The 19,504-nt window shown below is 52.8% G+C and overlaps 2 protein-coding genes across 2 annotated transcripts in view; both read right to left on the reverse strand.

Annotated features, from left to right (window-relative positions):
• Positions 1 to 3,711: 3,711 nt before the first annotated feature.
• On the reverse strand, positions 3,712 to 5,854 carry HES6 (hes family bHLH transcription factor 6). Its single transcript, XM_081095859.1, has 4 exons — positions 5,682 to 5,854; positions 5,513 to 5,599; positions 5,326 to 5,407; positions 3,712 to 5,123 (listed from the first exon to the last, which is right to left on the reverse strand). Exons 1-4 carry the CDS (start codon positions 5,760 to 5,762, stop codon positions 4,684 to 4,686), a joined length of 690 nt encoding a protein of 229 aa, XP_080951985.1. The 5' UTR covers positions 5,763 to 5,854; the 3' UTR covers positions 3,712 to 4,683.
• A 4,388-nt stretch (positions 5,855 to 10,242) lies between these two features.
• Positions 10,243 to 19,504, reverse strand: part of PER2 (period circadian regulator 2) — a 35,524-nt gene continuing 26,262 nt past the window's right edge. Inside the window, exons 19-23 of the mRNA XM_081095833.1 lie at positions 17,072 to 17,910; positions 15,591 to 15,777; positions 14,557 to 14,749; positions 13,497 to 13,647; positions 10,243 to 12,330 (exon numbers count right to left, since the gene is read on the reverse strand). Coding sequence (XP_080951959.1) covers positions 12,184 to 12,330; positions 13,497 to 13,647; positions 14,557 to 14,749; positions 15,591 to 15,777; positions 17,072 to 17,910 — 1,517 coding nt within the window. The 3' untranslated portion in view covers positions 10,243 to 12,183. The remainder of the gene's footprint in view (positions 12,331 to 13,496; positions 13,648 to 14,556; positions 14,750 to 15,590; positions 15,778 to 17,071; positions 17,911 to 19,504) is intronic.

Raw genomic sequence — 19,504 nt, forward strand, 5'->3', positions numbered from 1 at the left:
TATCTAAATGTGCTGTGCCCCAGGGCATATTTTCCTAGAGCCTCCTCCATTTATTCTCTTCCAAAGTTATCTTTATGACTTCTTTGGCCTTACATACAACTGTATTCTAATGACACATTTGTGCATATCTCTTTCATGACTCTTCTGGGAACTACCAACATCCCCACTTGGATGTCTAATAGGCACCTCAAATTAAATATGTGCCAACTACAACTCCTGCTCTCTCCCCCAAATCCCGTTCTCCCCAGCCTTTCTCAAATCACCATCCACTCAAGGGCTCCTGCCAAAACCTAGGCAACACCCTTGATTCCTGCCTTTGCCTCCTCCCAGACATCCAATTCAGTAGGCCTTGCCTGTTCACCTCAAAACCTCCACATCCCTTTCTGCCACCGTATTTCCTTACTATGCACGAGACGACCTCCTCTCTCTTAGACTCTTGTCCTCCTATAGTTGATTTTCCAGAGAAAAAAAGAGGGATATTTTGAAAACCTAACTCAGCCCATTGCCCTCCCCTACTTTAAGTCCTTCAATTGCTTTCCGTTTACTTTGAATAAAATCCAAACTCCTTGCCATGTTTATGTGGCCCTCTATGATCTCACCTGTATAGGGATGTCCCACCTCCCACAGCCCATCCCTTGACTGTGGCCCAGTCCCCTGGTTCCTTGCGTTTCCTGTGAGCAATACACGTTTTACTTATGAATATACTTGACTTTCCGCAAATGATTTGACTTTTCACATTTTCTGAAATTTTGAACCATGAAAATAGATCTACCAGAAAACTATATTTCATTCACTTAAGACAGGGATTAGTTCACGGTTATTCACTTTTTATGTGTTCCCTCCTCGAGAAACTTGCCTGAAAGAAACCTCTCCTTCCTCGACATCAGCCGCTGTTGGCCTTCGAACCTCTGGGGAGCTTTTACTACCGCGACGTGCAAACCGCGGTCCGTGGCTGGCTCGGGTCCGATAGGGGACCCATCCCAGGGGCCCTGGGCTGGAGCCAGCGCAGATGTGCGGCTCCAGCTGCGGAGGACCGGTGCTGCGGGGCACTAGCCTTTATGGCTTCCTCTCCCGGTGGCTGGGATGTTGGAGAGAACACAGGCCATCCTGGTGGGGATGGGAGTAGGGGTAGTCGCTGAACTCAGTTGACACCGCGGGACACCAGGTCTCCAGCCCTCGGCGGAGCGGGCGCGGCTTTCGGACCGGGGAGGTTTCTGGGAATCGCAGTCCCGGCTTGGCCAGCAGCGGCCTCGGAGAAAGGGAAGTCGAAGGGTGGAAACTACATCTCCCAGGAGGCTCCGTGGCTCACCTCGGGCAGAATGGGAACAGAGGGGGCGCGCCCACAGAGAGGGGCGTGGCCAAAACTCTACAACATTCCCCGCCCCTGGAGTTCGGCACCCTCTTTCCGAAATCCCTCTGGCTTCTGCAATGCAGGCTCCGGGCTGTCCGCGGGCTGGTGCGCACGCTGAGCGAGACTGGCCGGATCGCGCTGTCGGGTCGCTGGCAAATGCCAGAGCCTAGAGCATAGCTGCAGAAGGGAGGTCAGGCGAGTCTTAAAGGCTTCGGCCAGGCGCTCCGCGTGGAAATGGCGAGGCGAGTTAGGTCTGCTGCTCAACTCGGGTTAAGGATGAAATGAGAGTGCCTGGGTTCGGTTGCTGGCAAAAATGACCCACGTGGAAATAGGAATTCGACCTAGAGTCATGGATCTGATTGAGTGGAAATGGGATGACAGAAAAAGAAATAAATCGAGGGTGACATTTTTTGCCTAATCAGTGGGGTGCCTGGAAGTGGTAACAAGTACAGTGACAGTGCATTTGTGGGTGAGAATCACCCCTGGCTTGTGATGTCCACCAGACACCTAAGTGGAGACATTGAGTACACAGGATGGAGGCAGGCCAAGGGTGGAGATGGGCTTTGGATGGAGGGCACACGGAGGAAACCAAATGGGCCACATGGGGTTTCCTGGGCAGGGGTGATGGGGAAGAGCTGGCACACAGCCTTGAACGTGTCTGCCCACATTTGGAGTCTGGCAGGGGAGGAGCATCTAATAAAGGACGAAGATGGCCAGTGAGTTTGGCTGACCTGGGGAGCGATGTTCTTGAGTTGGAGAGTTTCAGGACAGGAGTGGCACCATGCGGAGTGCTTCACTGGAAGGTTGGGTATGGACTCGGAAACATGGGTGTCTTTGGAGATCTTGACAAGGGCAGTTTCAGTCAGAGGTGGAAACAACATCCAGACTGGAGAGGAAGGGAGGGGAGTGAGAGGTGGGGAGGTGAAGACAGTGAATGTAGTGTTGCTTTTAAGGAATTTTGTTTTAGAACTGAGAAACAAGGCAGAAGCTAACAGAGTACCAGGGAGGTTTTGTCTCCCCTTTTTCCAGATGGAGGTATTATTACAGCTTGTTTGTAGGATGGTAAGAATGATCTAGTGCAAGGCGAAATTTATGACGCAGTGAAGAGAGCAGAGTCGCTGAGAGATCAAAGGGGAGGGAACCCCGCGCCACAGTGCATCGTGGTGGAAGGCAGAATGCCTGGGCAGACACGAAGGTGGATGTGGTACACAGGATAATGGATCCCCAAAGTTATGCACATCCTCATTCCCAGAACCTGTGAATGTTACCTTCCATGGCAAGAGGTCTTGCAAAACTGATGAAGGATTAAGAACCTTGAGATAGGGAGAGCATCGTGGATTACCAAACTGAGCTCAATTTAATCACAAGGGTCACAAGGGACCGTAAAAACAGAAGAGGAGGGCCAGAAGGAGTTGTGACTATGGAAGAAGGGTCAGATAGATGCAATGTTGCTGGCTTTGAAGACGGAGGAAGGGGCCAGCAGCCAAGGAATGCAGGTAGCCTCTGAAGCAGGGAAAAGAAAATAGATTCACCCTCAATCCTCCAGAAAGGAGTGCAGCCCTGCCTTGATTTTAGTCTAGTGAATTCTGTCTCAGACTTCTAACCAATAGAACTGCAACATGTGCGCTGCTTTAATCCACCAAGTTTGTAGCCATTATGGCAGCCAAAGTTCACCACAGTGGCCTCTGGGTGCTGCTGGGAGCCACAGGGGACAGAGGTCTCACAGGTGGATCTGCTCTTCATGTGTCCCTGCGGACACATCCTACATCTATCTGTGGGGGGCAATTAAAATAATCCCAGGAATAATATTTCTATCTTCTCAAGTCCTGTCTTATGGACCTGCCTCCCTCACCCACCCCTTCGACAACTTATCCCCAGTCACTAAAATTAAGCTGCATCTGGTTAGGACCTGATGACTGAGGCCTAAGACTGAATCATAAGGAAGCCAGTGTGAAATGCCTCTGGGGGTCAGGGCCAAGTGGGGGCCTTTGTAAGAGGGCTGTGGGGAAAGTTGTTCTCAAAGCACAGGTACACAACTAGAGAGGAGTACTGAAGCAAAAGAGAGGCTGCATTACCTATAGCAGTGACTGCTGTTAACTGACCACATGCTAACTGCAGGTCTTGACCCAGCCCAGGAGGGAAGTCTCCCTACACCCCAGCTGCCCATCCTTTCACTCTCCTTCCAAGGTTCTGACCTCCTGAGCCCAGTCTGACCTCCAGTCCAAGCTGCCTGCAGCCATGGTGCTTTCACTTCAAGTTGTGATCTGGGTCACTGAAGTCGCCAGCAGTAGCGGAAGCTCGCTCTCAGTCAAGAAAAGTGACAACCTAACACAAGCAGGCTGACACCACACTCATGGATTCTAACACAGGTTTTTTAAAGAAACTTCCAAACCATGTGGCTAGAAATTAGGCACTAGTTTATTCCTGGGAGTTCATGAACCAGAGAATGGTCCAAGGGATAGGCTGTTTCCCTATTGCTTGGTTACTTTGGAGACAAACCCCATGCCAATGATATCCATCTCCAGGCTGCACACAACCCCAGGGAGAGCAGGTCAGGCCTAAGGACCTGCAGGGGAAACCCACCTGGAGCTGCCATGCAATAGGGAGGAGGAAGCACTGTCTACTGTGAGACAGAGTATCCCACCTGCACTGCCATTACCCTGCTTACTTTGCTGATGAAGCGTGAGCGTTAGATACAGGAACAACTTACTTAGTTTGCTATTTATGTATTTGACACATTAATGACACCACATCATTCAGTAATACTTCAGAAGGGTAATAACTCTCCAAAATCGTTTATTTAGTAGAATTGGAATGTTCAATACCAACCTAATTTACAAACTCAAGTCTGCTAAATGCAAGACATACAGAAAGCCTTGCTTCCCTCTGACAGCTAAGGGCAATTCTGCACCTGCCTCCCCTGTGCCTTGGCTGAAGTGGCAAGTTCAAGTTTCTGCTCAGCTCAGGGCTGCCAGGGCCTGAGGTCTCCTTCTGCCCCAACACTAGTGCCCTGCACTGAGGAGAGGCTCAGCACCACTCCGGTCACCCCTGCCCCCAGGTCCACACAGTGCCTAAGAAGGCTGGACAGGCAAAAGCCTGGGAGCCCTGGTAGCTCTGCAGCTCTCTACTTAAGCTGGGGGTGGGGTCCATAAAAGTTACTCTCTTAAGGAAAGGGTTATCCAGGACTTCCCTACAAGCCATCCACTAGAAAAGGACAGATGTGGGAGACATCAGGACCCTGCCCCACCACATCCGGACTCCAGGGAGGAGGAACTAGAGGTGGGAAGGCTGGGCCCACCTTTGCAGGCTCAGGACTGGCAGGCTGGTGTTGGTCACCAAGGCCTCCAGATGCTCTGGACTATGCCCGCAGAGGTCAGGCTGCCCAAGGCCACAGGCACCAAGTGCAGGCCCTCTGCAGATGCTCCGCTCAGTTCAGCCTCGGGGGCCTCCTCCAGGTCGGAGCACAGGTCATCCCCGGGAACTGGGGGGCTGGGGACAGGGTGGCTGGGTATCGGGGACACCAGGGCCCCTCCTGTGAGCCAGCTGCTTCGCCTAGGGTCTCCCGGGGGCCCGGCCAGAGTGTCCCCCAGCAAATCCCGGAAGCTGCTGCCCTCTCGCAGTGGCATGGACTCAAGCAGGTGGTTCAGGAGCTGGGCGGCGACGGTGGCGTCGATGGCCTGGCACGTGGATACGAACGTGTGCACCTCATGCATGCACTGGATGTAGCCGGCTGCGAAGCGCTCGCTGGCTTCTGCCTGCAGCTGCTCGCGCCCTGCACCCGGGGATGGGAGGGAGAGAGCCGCGCCCGGTCCGGTGAGCCTGGACTGCCGTGTCCTGACCCACCCGGCAAGCGGTGATAGGGCTCACCCCGGAGATGCTGGGGCACGCCTTGCTCCGGGGTGAGCTCTCGCCCCGACTGCACAGGGGCGTCTTCAACTCGCCGCGCCCCAGCCCGCGTGCCCGCCACCACTCACCGCGAGCCCTGCCCCGCAGCACTCCCTGCACGCGCCGCACGGTCAGCTCCAGCACCTCGGCGTTCTCCAGCTTGGCCTGCACCTGCGCCGGAGGGGGCGCCAGGTGGGGAAGGGAGGTGAGGCCAGGCAATGCCCCGACCCCGTCCGCCCGCTCAGCAGCCCCTGGGCACCGGCCCGCCAGCCTCACCTCGGTGCCCGCCAGCAGCTGCCGCAGCTCCTGCAGGCTCTCGTTGATCCGCGCGCGCCGCTTCTTCTCCACCAGGGGCTTCCGGGCCTGCGGGAAGCGGGCGACTAAGCCCCAGCGCCAGGCCGCCCCCGTCCCCCCACGCCCACACGCCCGGGGCCCCAGCCCTCACCTTGCGGTCCCCCCGCGCCTCCCAGCGGTCCTTATTCTCCCGGCCCGCAAGGTCCCCTCGAGGCGCCAGGGGCGAAGCCATAACCAACACCGCCCGAAGCGCCGGGCGCGCCCAGCGCCCTTGGCTGCACCGCCGGCAACAGCCCCTGCTCTCCCCACTCTCGCTTCTTCCGCCCGCACACGGCCCCGCCCCTTTTATAGAGCTTTATTTGCATCTCTATGCTCCGATTGGCCGCGCAGGGCTGGAGCCGCTGGCCGCAGGCGCACGGCAGCCAATCAAAGCGGCGCGCTTTGTCCAGCCCCGCTGCCCTAGACGGTAGGCAGCTGGAGGGGCGTGCCGAGCGGGCGTGGACCCCAGCTCCGCCTCTGCGCGACCCCCTCAGGGGGAGGCACAACAGGGGCGGTGACCCTAGAGCTGAGGCTGGGGTGCGCTGATTTCTCTCCATGCCCTGAACAACATCCCCGGGTCAGCTGTGTGCGAGCAGGAGCTCATCCATCCATCCATCCATCCACATATGCATCCACACTTGGGTTCACCAAGTGCCTCCCCAGAGGAGCGCTAAGTGCTGAGTGCTGAGTTCTGGACATGGCGGGCAAAGTCAGTCAAGCCCGTGGTCTCCAGACTGGAGGGGACCCCGGGTCTGGACTGGCGTGGCTGCAGAGCCCCGGAAGTGGGAGCCCATAGGGCAGGCAACTGGGGCGGGAGCGGGCCGTGGCCCCCTTGCGTTTCTTGCGGACTTGTGTGTCTGGACTCCGCCGTCCTCCGCCTGCGCGGGGATCCTAGCGGGGCGAGGTTCATCGGCTTTGCCGCACCTCCAGGCTCCCCTTCTCTGGTCATTCTCCCCACTTCGTCCTTCCCTCCTCTGCCCCGCAGCCCCCACAGCTGGACATCATCCCGTCCCCCTTGAGCCTCTATCTCCTCCTAATCCTAATCCTTCGCTCCTTCGTTCCCCTTGGACTTCCCTTTCCCCTCTTAGCTCCACGCCCACCCCTCCCCGGTCGCAGCCCCCGTTTTCCTGTCCCCATCCCAGCTCACCCCCTACCCCCTGATTATTCCCCACCTCCCGCCCTTCCCTGGTCCCCATCCCTGGTCCTTCGCCTGGCCCCCCTCTCCTCAGTCTCCTTCATCCCTCCCGCCGTGTCTCCCCCCCCCCCCCTTTGGCTCCCTTTACCCTCCTGCCCCCCATCCCCCGCCAGGCTCGCAGAGGCCGCCGTCTGGACCCCGTAACTTGATGCCCGTGACAGTTGGCAGCTGCAGCCGCTTCTGCGGAGAAAAGCGGCGGCCGCGCCAAGAGAGACAGGTGTTGGCCGCTCTTTTGTCGCTGCCGGCTTTGTCCCGCGGGCAGGAGGCGGGCGCGCCTGTGTCCGCCAGACGACCGCCACCCCCACCGCGGGCCGCCCATCTGCCGCCAGCCTCCATGCGGGTGGGATCTGTGGGCCGTGGAGGCTCGCCCTTGGACAGCGCCCTGGGGACCCTGGTCAGGCCCCTGCCCCAGGGCCTACGTTCTCACCACCAGGAAGAGCCAGATGCCAAGATGCCTTGTAGCATCACCTTTCACCAAGAGCACTCTCCAGACTCCCCCTTCAATGGCTATTTCCTCACTGCTCAGGTCTCAGCTTCCGTATTCTCTCGCCTGGTGGGAGTGCACCTGTTCCACAGGAGCACTGCACCCTTAACCAGTGCTCTGCTACTCACCAGGGATTAGGATTAGGATTGTACCTCCATCGCTGGTCAAGGATATAGACTGCTCTAGGGCCCCCTATCTACCTGGTCTCCTAGGAGCACTGGGTGGGTAGGGAAGGTCCAGGAACTGTGGATTGGTAGGACTAGGCCATAGAAGCTATCCCCACCCCATCCCCAGCCACTTAAGGCAGACCCTCCAGGCGGCTATTTCACTCTGGCTCCCCGCCAGAGGGACCTCACAGGCAGGGCTAGTTTCAGTAGAGGTTTGAAGGTTCCCAAAGTCACCTCACTGATTTCTATTATTACCTGGGAGCCCCTTCTGCTGATTCTCACCTGTGTCTGAGCTGCCTCTTGGTTGCTTCTTTGTGAGCGGGCCCCTGAGACTTCCCCAGCCCAGCACTACTCACCCAGGTATGAACCTGCTCCTTTACTTTGGTCAGTCTCCTTCCCAAGCCAGAAAACAGCTCTCTTCCTTTTGCCCTCTCCTGGTTGCTCAGAGACCCAACTGGCCTGCCATCCTCCATACCTACTGGGGGCTCTGGCAGAGTTAGGGGGTGGACCCCAAGCTGGCCTGTAACTTAATTCTTCTTTGCCATTTAGACATCACTCCAGGAAAGGAAACATAGCCCTGCGCACGTGTGCGCGCACACCCACACCCACACCCACACCCACACCCACCTACAGTTAAGTTTTCACTACTTTGAGAAGCTGAGATACGGAAAAATAAACTCAGTGATATTTCCTCAAATTATTATTCATACCCCTGTCATTAGCCATTATATTATTTGAACAAGGCCAAACATGTGTTTTAGAGTGCTCTCCATGAAAGTTAGCTCACAATGGAACAGGATGATCAGGACCCTGGGGGAGGCCTCAGGGAAAAGATCAATAGAACACCTGATTGGGTACTGAGTGGGGGCCAAGGAGGACAAATAAAGGCAAATGGTGCAAGCAAAAAATGAAAAGCAACAAGTAAAAAAGCAAAAAAAAAAAAAAGCAGTTCCAGAATAATCTCAGCACATTATTTGGCTCAGTAGCCAAATTTTTCAGTCACAACACTATTCGTAGGATTTCAGCATTTAGAATCAATCTATAGAGAAGGCAAGGAAGGCTTAATTATGATCACAGGACATAATATAAAGTTGGTTGTAAAAAGAAAGGACAGGAGATAGTTGTCCTGAGAAGGGAGGAGGAGAAAGGAGGGCTGGGACCTGAAAGCCTTGTCTTGCATGGGGTGGGGGGGTGGGGTGGTGGGGTGTGTGTGTGTGTGTGTGTGTGTGTGTGTGCGTGCGTTGAAGAATGCTGTTTAGAGTTGAAGGAAGGAAAAATTAAGTGCTGGGATATGTCCAACTGGGATAATACCAAGTGCCCTTGGGGGGGAAAAAGCATAAGGATAGAACAGGTGTAGTCTTGATTGGACTGGAAGTTGCCCAAGGCCCCATCTTTGAAGTCAGCCTCAATTTTCTCTCAGTGGGCCACTAGTTGGCTTGTTTGGCCTTTTCCTTACAGAAGCCTGGCTACTCCATCTTGGGGCCACAAGTCCTCACTTCCTCCTTAACATGGGCTCCCTGAGCAGACCTATTTCCTGCCATTTGTCCCTTGGACTGATCCCACCTTCAAAGGTTGCCTGAGCTCAGACTTCCTGCGCATACCCTTTGATCCCCTCAGGCCCGGGAACAGAGGCCAGCAGAGGCTGGGCGGGGCTCTGGTGGTCACAGGGGGACCAGATAGTGACAGAGGTGGCAGGCCATAAACCCCCAGGGAACAAAGGCAGTGGGCAGCCTGTGGATGTCTAGGCCCCTTGTGGGCAATCAGCCCAGGGGGCGCTGAGCAGCTCCTTTTAGTTTGTAAAAACGGAGGGTGTTGTGCCCTTGGGGTTATCCTATGTAATAAAGAGCTAATATGCTAATTAGACCGAATAGAAGAATGACTGTCCGGATGACCTTCCAGAAGACCTTCAGGGCAATGCTGGGGCTGTGAGGGTCGAGCCCCTTGCACGAATTTTGTGCATGGGGCCTCTAGTATAGTAAATAAAAATGCAATTAAGGGTCCCCAAAGGCACTCAGAGCTTTAGTGAAACAGCCATATCTGGCTATTTAAGGCCAGTTTTCAGAAGCCCCTGTGCTCACTGGGAGGACTTAGCCTTTTGTCCCCCTCCCTCCATCACCATGTGGATGTAGACAGCCAGGCCAGGAGGCAGGGTCAAGCCTCCTGATTACAGGATGAGCTTTATATCCCTTTATATTATGTCCTGTAATCATAATTAAGCCTTCCTTTCCTTCTCTATAGATTGATTCTGAAAGGCTGGGGACTGGGTCCACAATTCGCTCATCTCTTCACTCTGACCCCCCATGGTCCTCTACTCCTTTGACCCGGCCCTGCATGGCTTTATCATGACAGAAGGAAGGACTGGGCAGGTGGGCTGGGGGAGATGGTGCTGTGCTGCCTGTATCATCTCTGATGGAGACAGTAGGCTTTCCTGGCCCTGCCGCCCTATCCTCAGGCCTGTGGCCAGCATCCAAGCAGCCAGCCCAGGCAGGACAGACAACCCTGGGAGGGCGCAAGGGAACAAAGTCAGTGGCTGGGGTTATGCAGAGCAGAGGGGAGCTCTGGGACTGAGCAGAACACACCGTCCCGCCCCGCCCCACCCACAAGTGGTTACAGGATGAGCTTTATATCCTAGAAAGTCCATTGGGGAGGGCCACACTCAGACAGGAAGGGACCAACTCGAAGCTGCCGTGCAGGGAAGAAGAGGGGGTCCTTTGTGAGAAGAGTCTGTACGGCAGAATTTCTAGAGTTCTTTTAAAAAACACCTTTTGATAATCTTTTATCTCTATTCAGTTTTGTCTCTGTGTTACATTAAAAATACAAATAAAAATAAAAATATACTTGCTTTATTTACCAATTTTCTAAAAGGCAAAAAAGTCATAAAAAGACACAAGCAGTAAACAACATATTGCACTGGGCGGAGAAAGCTTGGTTTGGGCGTGAACCAATCACTTGTCCGGCAAGGCTAACCAGTCATCACGCAGACTCTGGGAGCTTATTCACACACATTTTAGAAATATATTAAAAAGAAGGCTCAGTTTAAATTTGAGGAAAGGTTTTCCTAACACCTGTGTCAGCACATACACTAAAGGAAACATGGCACCGTGTAAACAATTTCACAAAATGCTCCTGTGTCATTCTTAGCACAATGGAGCTATGCAGTCAACAACCAGGGGTGTGCCTTAAATAATGAATAATGCCGGCAGTAACACTCGTAACAGTAGAGAACGTTTTGGCAGTTTGTGTTCAGGAGAAACATGTAGTCCCTTCAGGACCTCACTTCAGAGGCAGGAAGCCGTCTGTAGCATCTAATTATCACACAGAGGCACAGACTACATCCTCAACTTGGTTCCTGAAGGTGATATTACTTTGTAAATAAAATTTAAAAAGTTAGACACTGTTTTGTGTTTGAGTTAATAAAAAATAGGATTAATATTCAAGAATAGGATGGTTTCATTATGAAAACCAACTGGATTAAAGGGGACTTCACTATTCTGGTAGCCACTTCTTCATCAAAGAACAAGCAGAAACCTGCTTCCTTTAAGTTTCTATAGACTCAATGCAGTTTTAAGTCAACTGCTTCATCAGTGGGAACTTCTCATTCACTCCAGGGACAAATACAATTTTTTCCAAACAATCTTTGGGATATATGGTGCAACATGAGGTTTTGCAAAAAGTTGGGCAGACTGGTCTCACTCTTCCCCAAGTGTCCCAATGACCTGAAAGTGCCAGAGAAACTGGGGGAAGTCACCAAAGAGATGGAAGCTGCACCAGGTGAGGTGAGGTTCATGAAGAGACTAAGGGCTGTCCCAGCCCAGGGTGTGGTGGGAGGGGTGAGCTCACAGTATCAGCGGCTGCTCTGCCTGAGCCAGAGCTGATGTCTGGGACTCATCAACTGAAGAACACAAATGGGTCCCAAACACAGGGATCAAAGCCCGGTTTGCAGGGGGAAGTCACCATGAAGAGATGACAGACAACATGCTTTCATGTACATACTGGTCATGGTCTGAAAAGGAGCCAAGATGATGTTCTACATCAATGCACAGAAGGGTCTGGGTGAGTGTTAATCTGATGGAGTTGGTTACACAAATCACTAGGCCTTAGTCCAGAGCAGGCATTTCAACTTTGTTCACCCCAAACTCGAGTGACATCAGGTAGAAATATCTGGCACTACGGTGCCTGAAGCCAAAGCTGCCGGTTTGCTTCACACCACTTAATGCGAAACATTTTCAAAAAGAAAATTAGGAGAGGCCGTCATTTCCACTTGGTATGTTTTAAAAACATCTAGTTTGACTAGATAATAATTTAGATAAAAAGCAGCTTCCAAGAGAGGACAGAATTTGATCCGCGCACACACACCCTGGAGAGCTACAGGAGGCGGCCCTCAGTCATGTGGAGTCACACACGGGCACAGCCTGGTGTGATGCCTTGGACACGCCCGGAAGCCTCGTTGGTCCAGGAACTTCTGTGAGCGCTCAGGTGGCCTCCCCGACACTCACACAGGGATTCAGTCTTTCTTAAGTTATATCACAGCTAAGTCTCTTCCTTGTCCTCCGAAGTCCACACTTATATTTTAAATATAAAAATGTATTTCTTTCCAAACTCTTCCCACCCTCCAAAAAACTATGGATTTTTTTCCTAAAACAAAAAAAAAAAACCAACAAAAATTTATCTGTCCATTTCCTTAGAAACAAATTGTGAAGCTCTGTCCTCTTCCATCACCGTCTAAGGTAGATTGGCTGTTGGAGTGGGCGGGGGTGGTTGGGGGCAGTTACGTCTGCCCTTCGTTTTTGTGGCTCAGGGGAGGTCCATTTTCCTTTTCTTTTTTGTCTGTGGCTTCGCTGAGTCCCAGAGGAGGACTGTCTTCATATGGTACACAAAAGTTGCTTTTTCCTTGGCTTTCACAGTAAACACATTCCTTAAGAGAAAAAACATGAAATCAGTAATAAAAATGTAGTTGGACCCGAGTGAGGTCCAGTGACCCGGTGTGAGCCGTGAGGCTGCTGGAGGAGAGAGGAGGACCAGCTGTTTCTGAGGGTCCTGCTCAGCTGGGAGTCACGCCTGTTTTGGGAGGAGGCCAGCCCTGCTGGATCCTGACCTGAGAGGCGGCCCACCCATGGGGCCTGGAGTTAAGTTACTGGCCTCGGTTTTGTAAAGTGAGATATCAATAAAGTGCCGAGGGAGGGGGGTCCTACGGGGAGTGACTCACCCCAGATGCCGCTAAGGTCAGGGTTGTTAAGACGGGGACAAAAACTGCAGCAGTTCAGAGGACACCGAGAACTGGCAAGAGCAGCTTCCAGGGTGTGGGCCTCAGGAGGGAGTGGGAGAGAGGCTGGGGTACAGACATGTCTTTGGAACTCTCAGAAAGGAACATAGACCAAAGGGGCAGCTGGAGAGAGGCAGCCATTAAGTGCAGAAATTTAATATTCCTATCGTTACTCAACAGTCTACATGGATATTGAGGGGTTATGATAAGAGAGGTGTTCTTTTTTTTTCAACATTGTTCCCAAAAAGGTCTTTTAAATATCTAATCTCATAGGAAGATTAAAAATTTTTATTTACTTATTGAAAGAGAGAGAGAAAAAGAAATATCAATTTGTTGTTCCACTTATTTATGTATTCATTGGTTGATTCTCGTATGTGCCCTGACGGGATTGAACCCACAACCTTGGCGGCATATTGGAACTACGCTCTAACCCAGCGGTCACCAACCTTTCGGACCTCATGGACCATTAGTGGTCCGCGGACCACCGGTTGGCGACCGCTGCTCTAACCAACTAAGCTATCTGGTCAGGGTACGGTATTCTTTTTTTAAATAGAAAACAAAACTAAAAGAAAGAAAAAAAAACTCAAATTTCACACATGATTGAGATTAGATATTTCAGAAGACCTTTTTGGGAACAATGTTGAAAAGCCACTGGAAGAAAGTTCTTTGAAGTAGACTTATAGTGTGGCAGTATCTTTTCTCTTTTTCAATAAACATTGAATTCTGGAAGTTTTAAACTCACAGAACAGTAAGCAGATTACCAGGTGCTCCTGAGAGCCTTTTCATGCACTATCAGAAAAGCAGCTCGGTGAGCTTACCGACACATCGATGGCCGTGGGCAGCCCGCCCGCCCGCATCCATGGGTGCACCTCCTGCAGCTCCTGCTTCTGCCGCTCGGTGAACCGGGGCTGCAGTTTCTGCAGCAACTTCAGCTTCTCTCTGTCCTCCTTCAAAACCGCGTCTACGTTCCTTCACAGCGTGTTTAGAAAGAAATAAGCTTTAGAATGTCTTTTTCCTTAAAGAACACACTTTTCTTTCAGTATCAATAATGGAATTTTAGATGAATTTGATTAATGCAAATTTCCTTTTCATTTAAAATAGATTACCCTGTTTCGGGTTACTTACGATCCCTAGTAATAATCTGTGGTTTTTCTATTAAAATGACAATCCAAGTCACAATTTTACTTTTACTTAAATTATACACAGGAGCTGGGTGTCTGCAGATGCTTGGTTCTGTACAGGGTGATTCATCTGGGCAGTTCCTACCAGGAGGTGGTGGGTAGAATACCTTCCCTTGCCTCCTGCCAATGCTGGGCCAGCGGGAAGCGGCCCTGGAGAGGGAGCCCCGGTCTACCCTAACCCAGAGACCTGGCTGTCCTGACCTCAGAGCTAATCCTCCCTTCCTTCCGTCCTCTCTCCCTCTTTCCCTTCCTTCCTCCCACCTGCCCTATGGAAGAAGCTCTACAGAGGCAGGGACCATGAATGTTCCTTGGAGCAGCTGGGGACAGACCCGATTCACTACAAAGCAGCTGGTGGCCATTGGTTTCTGCATCTCTAAGACATACACACCCCATTTACCCCACAAGGTTACTGGGCAACAGAGCAAAAGAGATGAAGCTGGCACAAATGCTTCATAAATGTGCAGTATGACACCCACAGGGTCGCCGGGAGCTTGTCTTTCCCCAGCCTGCAATGGATTACTCTGAAGGGCTCTATGGGTCCAGGCAACCATCGAGAGGGAACCTGCCTCTCTATCTGCTGCACTCAACTCAACCTGAGAGGTGGCTTTCAGAGGGAAGTGCCCCCTGACTGGCGGCCTTGTTTGAGGACTCCTTCACCCAACCCTTCCCTATCCCTAGGGAAAGGTCGAGTGATTACCGGGAAGGCATCTGGTACGTCATCATGACACTGTCGTCAGTGTCGGCCATCAGCAGCCAGACGGGGTCCTGGAGGACATACTTGATGAAGTGCTCACTTTCTTCCATGTCTGCCTTCGCTTTTGCTTTGTGATTATTCTCTGAAGAGTCAATGCTTCCAAAATATTTGCTGGTGTGGCTGGTGTTACTACTGCCTTTAAACACACACAAAGTGGCGGGTTAGACCACTAGTGCCTTGCAGACCATGCTTGTGGACACATGCTGGGTTAGGGAGCCGAGAGTCTTATTTGGTAACTTATTTGGTGGGTTTCCCCTTTTCTTCCCAGTCCTCGAATTACCTGGATAATTAAAATGGGATACCAGCTAGTGCCATGGAGTGGCTCTCCTGGGGAGGCCTGAGCAGCCCAGGTGGAGCCTGTCTTAGAAATCATGCTCCCTTTCTTAGCGCTCAACACCTCTCCACCAAAACAGGCCACAGAGAAGTTGGTTTTGGCTTTGTAAGCGGAGGCAGCTGGCCTAAGCGCGTTCCAGCGAGTCTCCCGGAAGGAGCAAGGCCAGAGAATGGAGAAATGGAAGTTCAGTTTGGGGCAGCAGGCATCTTTGAGTTTGGGGAGGACCTGTTTTAATGTGTCCGGATCACACTTGTGCGATCTGGTGGGTGAAGCACGCCAACCATATGCTAGGCTTACCCAAGGGGAACCAACTCAGGAAGGCAAACCCTAGCCGGCCCTCCCAGCCTGCCCAGGGAGCCTGGGGGAGGGTCCAATAAGGGCCAGTGGGGTGTGAGGCCTGCAGTGGCCCTGACATGAAAGCCAGCAGGTGAGAATGCGAGTTCTGACTGGGTAGGGCCCGCCATCTAGAGGCAGAGCCCCTGTCTGCCTGTCTGAACTGCTGTGAGCTTTGAGTGCCAGCTGGACACCTGGTGTGCACCTGGTGCTAGGCCCTGAGCACATATGACCTGTGGCTCTGGTGCAGCTGGGTCCCTCTAGTGCGGGAGAAGTGGAGGCTGCCCAAGAACCTCAGGTACCAACATACCTGTCCCAATTCTGGATGCATCGCAGCCCAGAGAGCTGGAGCCCAGAGAGTCTGAGGTGGCAGAGGCCCCACTTCCAGACAGGGCTGACCCTGCAGCTGAGCAGAGGTCCTCGCGCAGTAAGAGGTCAAGCAGGTCACTGGACGTGGAGAGGGCATCACTGTTCTGGGCAGCTGAGGGCTCATCTTGCTTTAGGAACAAGAGAAGACACCAGTCAAGACACAGTCAGGACATAGCCCCTCAGAGCTGGGGGGCAGCTGCAAAGCGACTGTCTGCACAAAGCCACTCAGGGAGATAGTGGATGGCATTCCTCCTCAGACCCTGCCTTTTCATGCGCCAAATGAACAGACCTGTGGGTATTAGGACTACAGCGAGGATCTAGGTGGTGGCCTATGAATGCATCTCATTCAAGTAGATTTTTGGAGAATCACGCAGTTCTCACATCCCTGGGGGGAAAGTTTTATGCCTGTCCCTCCACTACAGCCAACACAGAAGCAGAAGAGGCCAACACATACCCCAAGGCTGCTCTTTGGTGATGGGTTCTGGCTTCCTGTACCTGTGCCCCAGAGTGGAGGCAATCCTGGGAGCACCCCAACCCTCCAGCCATTGGAAATGGGACTGTAGGCCAGACCCCAGAAACAGGAGTGGGGAGGGTGGCAGACACCTTGGAGGCTGATCTGTTTCCCGGGTCCCACTTCCTCCCCTGGGAGTATGCCCTCCACAGAGCACCTACTGGTTATACTGCCATAGCTCAGACCACTGCACACTGAGCTGTCAGGACACAAAACCTGTGGGAAACTATAATTTCATTAATGGATTAAGAGTACGCCAGCAGTCCTGAAGGCACGGGATAATGGGTCAGCTGGCTCACCATGAGAACCTCTGCCCCCACTGCCCTCTCAGGAGCTGAGTTCTGGCATTTACCCTGCTGTGCTGTGTGCTCATATCTGTCACATAAAATCTCAAGCCCGCCCTGGCTGGTGTGCTCAGTGGTTAGAGTGTCCCCCACGTACCTAAGGGTTGAGGGTTTGATTCTCGATCAAGGGCACGTACCTGGGTTGTAGGTTCAATCCCTGGCCCTGGTCGGGGAATGTGTGGGAGGCAACCAATCAATGTGTCTCTCTCACATCAATGTTTCTCTCTCTCTGCCCCACCCCCTTCCCATCCCTTCCACTCTCTTTAAAAAACAATGGGAAAAATATCCTCCGGTGAGGATTAACAAAACAAAAAATAAACAAACAAACAACCTCAAGGCCCATGACAACAAGTCACAAAGTCATGTGGGCTGTTTGGACCTTTCACTTATCATCAGACAATCAATCTTCCTTTGTTCAGATCCAAGACAATAAAAAGGCCCCACGTCTACTCTGATGAGGTTGTTGAGCTCAAAAACATTAATTTCCAGCACAGGTATTTATGTCAAAATTGAAATACTTGGTGGGACCCTTGGCCTAAAACACTGGCGTCTGAGATGATGACCTACCGTGGGTGCTGCGGGGCCACCCGCTGTAGAGAAAGAGCAGCAGGGGATCCTTGCATTCGGCGGTGCCTTTGGTGGCCAGTCCCAGGATGTGCCTGGTTTGCAGTCCGGCCCAGCACCTGCTGTCTCTGCTGTCCCTGCAGCTGTAGTGCTGCCCTCAGGGGCCTCCTCCAGCTGGAGCAGGTTGAGCTGCAGGGGTGAGCTGCCACGGGACTGGAAAAGTGGTGGGGAGGCCCGACCCAGCGGCCCGGTGGACGACACTGGTGTAGCTGGGGTGGCCACACGGGACACCGGTGGCCAACGCTCTGCCCGAGGACAAGCACACGACTGTTTGGGGGGTGAGGTTTGACCAGGGAACTCAGGCTGCGAGGCAGGGATCATCTGGCCAGGGAAGAAGGTCGGGGGCAAGTTCGGGGTCACTGTGGGGAAGGGATAGCTGGGTAACACCAAGGCCATGACTGGGGCCAAGGGGGCCGTGAAAGGTGGGGGCTGGATGTCCATGGGCACAGCGGGCAACGCAAAGCTGGTGTGGGGCTCCATAGGTGCTGCTGCCACGGCCCCTGGCACTGGTACAATTCCTGTGGCTGGGAGCACTGGCAGGGAGTAAGCTGGCACTGGGGTAGGGAAGGGCATCGAAGGGCAGCTGGACTGGGATGTGTCTGATGGTGACCAGGCTGTGGCATTCAGGCCCACCAGTGGGGGCCGGTGGGGCACGGACCCCCCAGACCCAGTGCTCTCGGAGGAGTCCCGAGGCTTGACCCGTTTGGACTTCAGTTTTCTGTTCTTCCCAGTTTTTTTCCAAGCTGAATCTATTCCACAAGTGTTTCTTAGTCCATGAGCAGCTACAATAATGGGAAAACAACCAGAGTTGAAAATGTATGTGATTTCTATTACGTCAATTCTCAGAGACACATAGAATCTCAGAAACTTGAAGGCACCTCCTAGTTTAACAGTCCAATGTTCCCAAATGTTAGCCTGGGAACTGTGAAAAACACCATACAGTTTCCCTGATCCTTGGTGCAGGGAGAAAAATCAGGGCAAAATGTTAAGTTTTTATAAAACTGGATTCAATCAATTTAAAGGACCATTCTTAATTGCAAGATCACATTTGTTTTCTTCTGACATTAAAATGTCCTTTCTTTTATGAAATAATGATGGTGATAAGTGGCATTAAAAAGGTTCTATTTGTCCAAAAAGATAAAAATCATAAAGCTGCCAATTCTAACCTGTTCCCCAGTACTGGTTTGTAAAATCGGATGTCATCTAAGCTGATTTTTGAATTTTATGAGCTTTACCACTACTGGTCCTTAAAAAGAGCTGCTTCCTGTCTCGCCTGTGATTCCACCTGAATGCAAGTCAAAGGGCGGGAAGGAGCACTTGCCCTCAGAGCCAGATTCTTCCTCTCCTGTGACAAGTGCCTGAGCTGAGCTTCTTTAATTGGCTGGAGGGTCTCAACTGGTGACAAAAGGGACTCTGGGCATGTCCCCTTGCCTCCCCTGGCCATGGGCCAGCACCAGGAGTACTATGGCCGGGCGGGGAGTGAAGGGGGGGTTGAAGGGGGGAAGAGTCATGCCAAGCCTGGCTGGGATGGGCAACGGGATGGTCCCAGGAACCTCAGGTTTTCCTGTCATGGCACACAGGCTGACTCAGGGTTTTGCAGCAGGTGTGTGGGATACCTGTCAGCCGTGCCAAGGGGGTCCTCACCTTTGCTACATGCTGGAGGCAAGTGGGCCAGCCAGAGGTAAACTGCTAAGAGGGCGGAGGTTTTGTGATTCAGACTCTCTAGCGGGTGTTCTTCCAGAAGAAAATCTGCCCCTGGTGGGACTGGTAGCTAGAGCACTGGGCTCCTGGAATGCCATGTCAGGGTCTGGGCAGGCCGCTGTACACAGCTCTGCAGTCTGTGCACCTTGCAAACTGCTGGGCCAAGGGGGCAAGGAGCTGCAACTCTGTCCCAAGCCAGGTCCACTGGGTGGGTCTGCCCAGGGCTGGGAGGACACCTTTTTGTAATTTCCAGAGGTTCCCTAAAGCCTGGCAGTGACCTAGGGTCTGGGGAAGAAGAAAATGACAAAGAGTAGAAAAGACAATCTTTACAGAGGGTGTTGGCCTCTCTCACTTCATGTTCACTTTGCTGTGCCTGCCCTGAGGCCCAAGGGAGTGGGGTCTTGTGCTGTGTGTCTCCTGCACTCGATAACCCTGATCCTGGGTCAAGCCCTGGGAGCCCAGGAAAAAGGTGGCATCTCTGACCAGCCCAGCCTTGCCCATGGGGCCTGGGAAGGTGGCTAGGGGTCTGGAGCCAGGCTCCTGGACCAGAAAAGGGGCAAAGAAGCCAGTCTATTCTCCCTCACCCCTTGCCCTTCAACCACCTGGTGGCAATCTGCCTCAAGGACAGCACATGCACCCACAGGCTCTGGAGGCTGCAGCCCAGTCCTGAGTCAG

This window comes from Myotis nattereri (genome assembly GCF_964212035.1).
Source record: "Myotis nattereri genome assembly, chromosome: 7".
Classification (NCBI taxonomy): domain Eukaryota; kingdom Metazoa; phylum Chordata; class Mammalia; order Chiroptera; family Vespertilionidae; genus Myotis; species Myotis nattereri.

Bases quoted from the DNA above. Each gene is read 5' to 3' on its own strand.
- HES6 (XM_081095859.1), bottom strand. From the start codon at position 5,762: ATGGCTTCGCCCCTGGCGCCTCGAGGGGACCTTGCGGGCCGGGAGAAT. The intron at 5,600-5,681 runs GTGAGGGCTGGG...CGCTTCCCGCAG, and splicing joins AGGCGCGGGGGGACCGCAAG to GCCCGGAAGCCCCTGGTGGA. The intron at 5,124-5,325 runs GTGAGTGGTGGC...CCCCGGGTGCAG, and splicing joins GCTGCGGGGCAGGGCTCGCG to GGCGCGAGCAGCTGCAGGCA.